Source organism: Alosa pseudoharengus, unplaced genomic scaffold (genome assembly GCF_046254945.1).
Source record: "Alosa pseudoharengus isolate Yale_2024_CS ecotype anadromous, Long Island Sound unplaced genomic scaffold, YU_APseudo_1.1 YU_APseudo_1.1_scf_14, whole genome shotgun sequence".
Lineage (NCBI taxonomy): Eukaryota > Metazoa > Chordata > Actinopteri > Clupeiformes > Clupeidae > Alosa > Alosa pseudoharengus.
Window position 1 is genome coordinate 28,274,338 of NW_027468609.1, and position 11,267 is coordinate 28,285,604.

General features: G+C 44.8%; 1 protein-coding gene across 1 annotated transcript in view; it reads right to left on the minus strand.

Annotated features, from left to right (window-relative positions):
• LOC143123262 (ephrin-A5-like) overlaps nt 1-10,411 on the minus strand; it is a 58,974-nt gene extending 48,563 nt beyond the window's left edge. Inside the window, exon 1 of the mRNA XM_076284530.1 lies at nt 9,301-10,411. Within this exon, the coding sequence (XP_076140645.1) occupies nt 9,301-9,425 (125 nt within the window). The 5' untranslated portion in view covers nt 9,426-10,411. The remainder of the gene's footprint in view (nt 1-9,300) is intronic.
• Nucleotides 10,412-11,267: the final 856 nt, after the last annotated feature.

The window sequence follows — 11,267 nt, forward strand, 5'->3', positions numbered from 1 at the left end:
GGCGAGGGGACGACGCCGTGCACTTTAAGCATGGGAACAGGGACCAGCGTGCTCACTGCATTCCAATCTAGACACCAATCTCATCATCATTAGGGCCAAGCAAGAGACCGGTGCAGTCGGAATGTTCCATCTTGTATCCACGGCCAGGCTCAGCATCACTCCTGTGCTGAGCGGCTAATGAAGACTCTTTTCGAGTGGGGGGTCCAATGAGGGATGTCGAAACGACAGGCCTGATGGGAATGCCTGGACAGAAGGTCACGCACACGGTGCCCGGCGCGGAGCGTGACTGACTGGAGACTGACACTTTGTCCCAGCTTTATGTCAGGACCTGTTCCTCCCAGTGCCCTCTCGTCCCGAGCAATGTTTGCTGCCCCACGCACGCGATCCCGCTCTCCACTGGCAGCCCGGCGCTTGTCCGCTCTTGCGCTCCGCTGCACCCTCTCATCGCATTACTTCTGCTATTCTAACTTTTCCATCAATTATGCACTAGAATAACTGAGGCCTGGCTGTGGGGAAGGGGGGGGGGGGGAGGACATAAAGGAAGATTATGAGCCTCCATGATTCCAGCGTCTGCCCAGCGTGGTCCCCCGCACCACTGATACAAGGGCCGTGTCACCAGCGGAGGGGAGAGGACAAGGGGGGGGGGGGGGGGTGATGATGATGATGATGATGATGAAGAAGGCGAGAAAGAGAGGGAAAAGAAAGAGACAAACAGGTCATTGGTGCGGTTTCAACGCAAATCAGGTAATAATGAAGTCCCACTGGGAGCTGGGAACACAGTGCCAGCAGTGGCAGTGTGTAGAGTGAGAGCGAGTAAAACATAACTGGGCACTGTTTCAGAAAACGACACCAACACATTGGCACAAGTTCGGACGAAGACAGCCGTACTGTCATAACAAACACTACAGTGCTAGGTACTGTCACTAAGTGAAACTGAGCCAAACAAACAAAATGTCATGTGGGATACAAGTACAAACAGTGTTGCAAATGGGTAGAGAAACAAAATTACATCTGGATCTTTCCCGTTCGGGAAAAAAAACAAAATGGAGACAATTTCAAAAATGGCTGCCTTAAGGACCCCTCCCTGTCTGGATGTATCGACAGACAAAGGAGATTCTGGATCACAGCAATCACAGCAATACCGTTAAAAACTTCGCTTAAACATTTTTCGTGAAAAAAAATATAACACCACAAGCGAAGCACCAAGAGTAACACTCAAGCTCAGAGCATGTAAAATCAGATCACGACAAAGCGAAACAGAGCCCATGTGTGATACAGCACTGAGACAAAATGTCGACCCTGACATTCCAATCATGGCCGTCTTGACCTCATTTTCCCCACGTTGCGTGTGAAGGTTTGTTGGCCAGACTCGACTCGGAGATCGCAAACAGCTTTTAATATTTCATGGGTCCCAAAGCTCAGTGCGTGCTCACATTCGATACAAGGAAAGGCTCTATCGCTTCCTCCATAGTATAATAATGACCAAAGGTCCGGCAAAGTTCTGTGAAAAAAGACACTTCGCTGCCCACAGGTTTTTAAAAGTTACTTATTTTTCTGGTTTGCATTATGGTAACGCAGCAACAAATTCACTTGATGTGCTTTTCTCTGGGTGGCAGAATTATATTGATTGCTTACTGCCAATGAAATCTTTCTGCCAAAGATTTTTTTTTCTGTCACACATGTCTATTATTAAGCCTCCAACTAACACCAAACACAGACTCTAAAATTTACAGCACATTTAATGGGCTTATTAATTTTCTCATAGTAAATAGAACAGCATGTACCATCCGTTTCAATTATGTGGTTTCATTAAGGTGGCCGTTTGAATATGTGGAGAGTATTTATTTCCTTCGTGGATCAAAATGTCTCTGAATATCAAACCATTAAGATAACACGGTTTAATTAACACAACTGGAAGAGAAAAACAATGAAAAAAGTTGCAGGCAGCGACAGCTACCAAAAATGTGCCTCGTACGTTTAACTTTTACGATTACTTTTAATCACATTTTGTTTAATAATGTGCTGACTTTTCCTGGCAATTTAAAATCTTCTGGAGGGCTACGATATACGGAAATTTGAACCTAAAATGGCTGCCAGTCGGGATGATTGTTGAATCACTGTGCCAAGTCTGTGTACCATGTCTTCCACACGCCCAACTCTGGGCTGTTCCAATCCAAGTTTGCCAAGAAAGTAGGCCCACACATAGCTCCCTCCCTCACTCACTTGCTCATTGTTTCTTTCACTTTTTCCCTCCTCACCATTTTAACTCAAGAGAGCCCCATGGTTCAGGCATGGACTGATATGCTGGAAACCAATTACGCTCCTCCCTCAATAAGAATAAATTAAGAAACGGAGTAGGGAAAAATAAAGGAAAGCATGAGAGGACACGGAGTAAGCCGATAATATTCATGTACTTGAGACACAGCCATTTCTACAGCTATTTTTTATGGCGCCCATGTGGAAAGAGTGAGCAGAGCTGGGATATAGGGCAAGCTATCCAAACACACTATTCCTGTTCTCTCTTATTTCTCTTTCACTCTCTCTGTGATTCTCTCTCTTTCTCACTCTCTCTCTTTCTCTCTTTTTCTCCCTCCTGCTGCACCATCTCTCCCTCTCCCTCCCTTTCTCCTTTCTCCCCTTTTCATTCCATTTCTCTCTCATCAAGCAGCTTGGCCCTTAATAAAGAAAAAAGGAAACTTTTTTTTTCACATCCTTTAAGTGTGCTTCACCAAAAAATGCATCCTCTATTACCTCTCTTTCCCCTCTGATTAAATGGTCTCTAATGGAGGATGTGGAGATTGGATAGGTCTTTTCTGCCTGATTTTGTACAGAGACCAAGGCTCACCGCATGCAACATTTTTTCCTACGTGTGCCTATCAGGAGAAGAGTGGGGGGTTTGGGGCACTTTAGTGCTCTTTCAGAGCCTTTATCAGAGTCATTAGGGGCTAAGGCTGATTAATATGAATGGTCAGCCAGGCCATAGCTCTGTGAGGCCGAGGCAGAGGGGGTGAAGGGCCTTGGAGGAAGTGTTTTGTGTCTCCACACAATGGGTTGATGACCTTTTAAGCCCCTTAGTGCCTCTCTGTTAATACCTACACTGGCTTCAAAGACCCAAGGGATGCCATTTCACCAATCACATTTAAAAGCTCACCTAAAAAAAACACAGAGGAAGAAAGAAAAAGAAAATAGAGGGAAAACCAAGAAAGGAGGGGAGAATAAACTGAAAGAGTTTAAAAGATGTAAATAAATAACTCGATCGTTCACCAGGCTGTCGCCGCAGAGGCACCGAAAAAAAAGATTGCAAGTATACAAGGTGACAACCACATGAATTTCCCTGCTTGAACCCTTCCAAGACTTCCTTTGAGCCGCAAGGCAGTGTAACACTGTAACAACAGGAGAACAATGAAATAGAAATGATATGAAGGACACAAGGCAAGGAGAAGGATTCCCTTCCACCCGTGAAACACCAAAGCTTCCGGACTTATTAGCGTATCGGGATGTATAAAGCTGAGAGAAAGGGGCCAAGCACCTTCCTCTGTATATGAGGTCACAAACCAGCAGGATGTGCTGGTTACACTGCAGGAGAACTTTCTCTCCAGTGAGCTCCTTCTCCTGACACCCCCTTGTTCCTTGAGAAAGGGCCAGCCAAATGCTTCCCAAACCCCGGAGCCTAATCCACGCCGCGGAGCAGGCGGAGCGGCCAGGCAGCGGGGAGCAGGCAGCGGGGCGGTGGGGACGGTGGGAGCTCATTCCCACTGGCGCTGAGACAGGGTCTCTCCTGCCCCCACACCCCCCAGCCCCCCCCCCCCCCCCCGCCCCCCCCTCCTCCCTTTCCGAGTGCAGCCCTCTCCTGAGTGCTCTCCCACCCCTACCCTATGCATCTTGCCCCCGTTGTGCGCCCTGGCTGTATTCAGTGAGACAAGGCCCGCCGTACCCAGTCCTTGTGTTACAGAGGCCTACATACTTTAGACCCTGGCAAAGGGCGGCTAAGACCAGAACAATAGTGCCCTTTCACACGGGTCTCGTCCTGGCTTGGAGAAGGGCTGAGGTCCTAAGACCCAGTCAATATTTGGACGTGGAGGTTTTTTTTTTTCCTCTCTCTCTTTCTCTCTCTCTCACTCTCTCTCTCTTTTTTGTAGCCGTTTAAAATCCAAGCGGAACCAAGCAGCAGGGAGCCGGGAGAGACAGAAGGGGGAGAGGAGGGTAAACATGCCGAACAATACGAACTGAACTGCGCACAATAAGACGGAGCAGCTATCACAACATCAACTGGCCACAGACCGCAAAATGGGGGGCTTTGTTTCTTAAGTGGAGATTAAAAATGAGCCAGCATATAAAGAGAGAAAAAACATCTGAGGTCATTCTGTCCGACGCAGAGTTGCGTATGTGTGCTGGAGGACGTCAGGGTGAAGGGCAAGGGGAGTGAGGCAAAGAGAAGATGGGAGGAACTGGCGACATTTTACATTTCTGCGGTATGTGACCACGGGCAGCTGAAAAACATTTTGGAATGGCCAGAATTGCTTAAAAGCACATCTTTCTGTACAAAAAAGCAAATGTGTCATCCCAGAACATCTAGTTGGAGCTATTACCGAACCTGGAAAAAAAATGTCACGAGAAAGAGTGAGCGAGAGTGTCTACCATCTAAAGGGAAATGTGTCACATCTGTTATTGAGAGCTTTGAGGGGGCATTATCGGAGATTAGAATCGGGCCCCAAGGAGGACACTTCTCCAGCAGAAGGCCCCGATCCCCTCCTGCCCCCAGCTGTTGGCGAGTGGGGCTCGTCCAATGGCTCGCTTTGATGGGCTACGGTATCGGCTTCCATGGCACCACATATACAAACACGGAGAAGATTAAGGCTGCAATTCGATACCGATTCTCTGCTGATCCCACCTATCAACAACAAATAAACAGGTATCGTTTTCAGCTGGAGACAACTTCCCACACAAATGAATAAAGATTGAAAAGGAAAAAAAATCAACAACAACAACACCGATCTAAATTTGGAGACCATTAATGATCCACACAACTCTGAAATGCTGACTATTCACAACACCATACCTGTCAGATGTAAATAATAAAGGAAGACAGAAATCCATAGCCTACTCACACACTAATAGAAAAAAAGAATAAATGAGTTATGTTAGGGATAGCAAAGCATTCCAGGAGCACAGAATAATGCTTGTTCCTGGTGGTAATGTGGCCATTACTGCACCTTGTAGTGCATTATTTTCTGCTACCCAAATGCAGTAAAGTCAAGCATCCCGCTTATACCATGGTTGTCACACTTTTGTGTTAAGTTGCTTAAGTATGTTAAGTTAATATAATTTAAGTTAAGGTAATATAATTTTTACATTTTGAACTACTTTGTTTCATCATAACTCACCTCACCTCACCTCACCTCAACTTCACTTTCAGGACAAACTGTCATTACTAGAACTAAGCTAGCATAGCCCAGCATAGCTTGTAAAATCACTGTGGTCCATTGCCCAGATGTAGGGTAACCTACGAAAATGTAACTTATTTTTCTGACAGTACACTAATCCACTAACTCTGTCACACCGAGACAGCTCACAACCTCAAAACAAACTCGACAAATGAATATACAAGTTCTTCACAGGTGTACAAATATACAAATTCAATTTATATTCCCAAAGAATGTGTCACAATAAGAAATTCAACCAAGCTGTGGTATAACATAGCAATATCACTCTCTCACCAGAGGCCATTAACTAGATTCATGCAATGGCAGCAGACATGCGCAGTTCTACTGTAAAGAAGCTCAACCCTTAATGGCGGCCAAGAGCTGTGTGTGTGGTGGGACACAAAATGCGACAAGGCCTGCACCTGTGAGGGTGTTGGACAAACCTCTGCCCCCACACAAGAGACCAGGGAGTGGACAAATCCCCTTAGGAATCCCAACAGCACACACTGCACTCACTCAAGTGCGACTAGAAACAGTCCCAACTGACACACACACACACACACACACACACTCACGCGCACACACACAACCCCCCAAGTACACGCTCTGTAGTTGCAAAGTGTAATTTGCTGGGTAGCCACCATAGTTAATTATTTTCAACAGTTGGAAGTTGCATTCTGTATTAAGCCAGGCGTTTTGGAATAATGGATCATGAAAATTGATTTTTTTTGTGGTAAAAATATCCTCACACTTGCAATTTAGGATGATTTCTCGTTTGAAGTCTAGGAATGACTTTCAAACAAAATATAATTGGCCACTTGAAAGTTATTGGGTTGAGGAGAGCAAATAAAAGCCCACTTGTGCAGTGTCTTGTCTTCTGTCATAAAAGTGCAAAGCGTCATTGAAGTATTTAATGTTCTTTTATTAAGAATTTTTAATGAAGCCAATAATGTGCCTTCATCAATTGAAGTATTAATATTTCACAGCATGGCTCATGGCTGGCTAAACCTCACAGTTGAACTCTTGCTCTGGTGCTTTTGATTCCCGTAATTTGCAGGCATTAATGAATCACATTCAACAGAATCAATCCAACTGCTGGAGACACGGAGGGGATGGGGCGCAGTGTGAGAGGCCGTCTAACTAACTGTGTGTGTGTGTGTGTGTGTGTGTGTGTGTGTGTCTGTGTGTCTCTGTGTGTGTGTGTGTGTGTGTGTGTGTGTGTGTCTGTGTGTCTCTCTGTGTGTGTGTGTGTGTGTGTGTGTGTGTATCTGTGTGGGGGGTGGGTATGCAGAGGAGGGCCCTACGTAACGGCAAAGGCGCTTTAACACCCTGACAAAAACCTGTATTTGTTTGTGAATAGGGCCAGGGAAAACAAGCAGGAATTCCTCAGCATTTCAATTCCTCTTCAATCCCTATTCCCCTCCCCAATGATCACGTCCATTTCAAGGCTTCTGTGGAAATACTCACAGACCGAAAAACGCTGACAACACTGAACCCAATTCTCTCTGCTCACCCAAACCATATTTTGACAGTCCTCATATTTTGAAGGGGGGAATGGGTGAAAAAAGAAAGAGTGAGAGAGAGAGAAAGAGAGAGAGAAGTCTCAGAGGCTGAGAGGAAGGAGATGGGAAGGCTGGCCAAAGGTCTTAGCTGTGAGCACAGATACATAATACAGCCCAGCCAGCGAGCTGGATTAGGCCACTGGGTGAGTCCATGAATGCGAATGAGAGACACTCATTTAGAGTAACTCATTTATTTAGCCAAGGGGCCCCATTCTCCTCAGACAAAACCCAGGCGGGGTGCCTGTGACATGGCCGTTTGGAGGCCCCGGGTTCGCCCCGGTTTTAACCCTGACGACGGAGCCTCTGCTCGCCGCCCCACCACGGCGGACCAGAGGGCCTGTTTTGGTTATCGCAGAAATGTGTGACCTCCGTATGTGCCTCTCTCGCGAAAAGCATGCACCCAGCTGGGCGCAGGCCACGGCTGAAAAGACCCTCTGTGTCTCGGGCATTGTCCCGGCCCAGCGTGGGGCAGAGGCGCGGGCCAGACCCATGGCAACTGCGGGGCAGGAGCTGGGAATGGGAAATGGCCTACAGTCGCTGGCAAGACACGGGTGGGGGTGGGGGGGGGCACCAACCTGGGCACTCCTGGCAAGAGCTGGAGACAGAGATCCTGATTCTCGTGCACAGTAAGAGAGCTCAACTCATCTGGACTATTCTGATACAGGTATAGTGGGAGGCAGTAACCAAGAGGGGCTTGATCACAGATAAAGTTCTGGAGAGCTGCATTTCTTTTTTTTTAGTCTGATTTAATGTTCCATTTTCAAAGCTTAAGAATTCAAAGCATGTTACCTTGAATTAACTTAATTGAAAGTCATCCACTAAGGGGTGCACCCAATAGTGTTCACCTGTTTTGAAAGAATGTCTTTCCTTAAAACCGTAAAATTGGGACAAAGCACTTAAGTACTCCACAGTGTAGGCTATAATGAAATTACGTTTTGCGCTTAAATCATTAGCTCTACAATTCTGTAAGAGAGCTTCCGTATTTCCCCTTTCAAATACATGAACTTGAGGTTGAGGGAAAAAGAACATCGCTTCTCGCCTGAGCTGCCAACTCCGCCGACTAGTTTCCTTTCCCGAGACGCTATCAGGCTCGAATATCAGAGTGGAGCAATCAACAGTTCCCCATTCCACTGCGAAAGAAAATATCAACAAAACACTTTTCCCCAACACTTCTCCTGAGAGCAAAAATAACAAAGAAGACTGGATTCATGTAGGTTTTTAGGCTGACACCACCTAATCGATTTACACTTTCCCATGCGCTTGCCTAGGCTACTAACATCGAGTTAAAAGTATAATTTAGTTCAAATAATTTAATGCACGTCTGTGTTATAACAATGTAATGTAGGTAAGCACATAACCACGCAACCACCATAGCGCAGGAAACGCGGCCTATACAAAGCTCAAAGACAGATTCAAAGTAATTGTCACAATTATTTGTACATTTTAAGGCACACTAATTAGGCCTACATCTGTACATTTTATTTTTCAGAATACGTTCAATAGTGGGAAATAGTGTGCTCTATTTGGACAACAGTTACAGCATTTTCCTTGTTAAGGCATGGTGCGGTAAACGTTTGAATTATGCGCATCTCAAAAGAAGTCCCTCAATTCAACTGCAAATTTCAATGAGCCGATTCTGTCCCATGAATTTGCAAAGTCATAGTGCGACAATTTACCAAAGAGGACAAGGTTTGCGGGAACGGTCATTCATCAGGTTTCGTTGAAGACCGGGGAAATGTTATCACAAGTTTGTCAGTGGACTGCCTCCGCAGACCTCACGGAATGAATATAATTTCCAAAGGCTCTGCGTTAGGCGGTCTGTTGATATACACCTAAAACAGCGCAGTACACAAGTATTACAGGTCGGAGATAGATATCTAATCTATATTGTTTACAATAACCTATAGTCTAACACTGCATAGACTGTTATTGGGTTCCGCGCAAAGAGGAAACAGCAATAAACATTCTAAATTATAGCAGTGATGCGAGTATTCATTGTAATATGATTAAATGGTAGGGCTGTGTTTGCTGTTTTCTACTGCTTTTTGTAGAATTTGGCCATGTTAATATGACAAGTGAAAAGCTAAATTACATTATTTTGTTGAGAGTAGGCTACTGTAATTCATATGTTCATTGCTTTCGGCAAATAAAGGTTAGCGCGCTGGTCTAGTAGCCTATATTTCTATCTGCTTAAACACGTGTTTTAAAATAAAGATTGAAATAACAACCTCTGGGTGGGTGGACACCAACTTTGCTTTCTATGAGATTCAATCATTTCCACAGCGAGGCATTGAGAGATTATGTTGGCGACTCACCTGGGGTTTGTTCGGTTCCAAAAGACTGCATAGCGATCAGCAACCACCTTGGAGGCCGGTTCTTGAGTGAACACGCACGTCCAGAAGATGTGAAAAACAAACAAAATCGTTTCCAGTTGCGGCATTATCTAACTTTGACACGCAGATCCTCGCGATGCAGTGTCTACGATAACAACTTCGGTATGAACTGACAGAGCGGCGTTCACATCGGAATGCCCGGCTTTTTAAAAATAAGCTATTCGCTTTCTCAACTGAATGAATGAGTTACAGCAAGAATGGATCACTGCACCTGAGCGATGCCGATTGTCCACACTATAAGCTTTGTTACTAATGTTGCCGATTACTCAAAGATGGTGTAAAAAGTCATACGTTGCCAGTATGAAATCTATATATCCTGTGTAAAAAGGATCGCAACAGATTTTGGTACACTCAAGTGATGAAGTTCTTTCAGAGAGAGCTGGGCGATTGTAGATATGAATGTTTCCTTTTATTCAACAGTGCAGTCTGATCGTGTATTCATAGCAACAAGCGCATCCTTCCTAGCAGCTTGGAGACTCGGACAGCAAGTATGCAACCCGGTCGCAGTAAGAATCCACAGAAAATGTCCAGAGAAGATGTGTAGATGAAAATCAGAGTTATGGTCTGAGACAAATTTAGTTTCCTCGGTAAAACATCCACCAATACTTCCTGAACCACTCGTTTCTTGTGCTGTGTGAGTAAGTTAATTTGAATGTAACAAACCGCATGTGTGGGAGATTCAGATCACATTACACCATTCCGGGCAACATGCAGAAAAAAGATCCACCCAAATCGTCAAGTTCTGTTAGCTCTCGTCGTCTTCCTCCAAGTGCTCTCCTTGCCGAAGACGGATCTATATCCTCGGCGTTGTCTTCAAACTGTCATGGGCAAAGAAAGACCAGGAGGCAGCCGACCAGACGGACACCGAAAGACCTTTCTTTGCGCCAAATCCTTTGAAATTGTGTTTGTATCTCCGGACACTGAAGGTTATTATGTCAATATGTTGCCAAAATGTGACAAATGACAGCCGAAATCAGAACGCAACAGACATTTGCGCTGCGCAGTTTGCCGAAGTGAGCAAGAGCAGTCCGCATTCAGCCATGCCTCCCTGCTGAGAGGGCGAGGGTACAGTTTCAGGCTCACGCTCAGTCTCATTGGTTTGAATTTTGAATGATGGGCGTCTCGCTTACAAAAACAACAACCCTCCTCCTCCAGCGGCAAATAATTCAGTTTAGCGAACAACAAAAGGTATATCAGGCATGCGAATATCGCAGTGATATTTGCAGTGAAGTAAAATGTTGGGTTTTTTCCTCAACAGACTCTCTCGCGAAGCGATGGCGCATTTAGTTTGTTTGAAAAGAGTAAGGTTTCAGTTTGTAATATCACCGTCAAGTCACAGAACCCGGTTGGTTGTTCCTTAGAAAATATTTTTAACAGGTTTCTAAAGATTTTTATAGACTTTCTCGAACAAACTACAAACAGGTGATATGATTCTCCTACTGAAAAAGTATGAATATTTAGTGGAAGACTAGTCATGATAGTCAACATTTTAGTCAAAGATTAGGTGATTACATCTGATATCATTCTTGATTTCATTGACAGCCTACATGGTGATTGATGGCAGTCCTGCAAATTGCATTGCACATATCAGGACCATGTGTTCTAATAGACTGAAAGCAATGTATGTGTTGGATGGTAGTATTCACAGTAAGATGCTTTAGTGGATTGTATTTACATTTTCTTGAATATTGTATTTTTTCAGGCAGTTCAGTATATAGTATACTTGGTCCCTGCTGACTTGGATTTTTGCAGGGTCCTCTAAAACCCACACAATGCAGCTGTTTAAAAGCACTCAGAAATTGATAACAATGAAAACACCCAGAAATTGAGAGTAATGAAAGTCTTTATATAGACAACAGTTATATCTGAGATGTTTCTTTGCTGCTCAT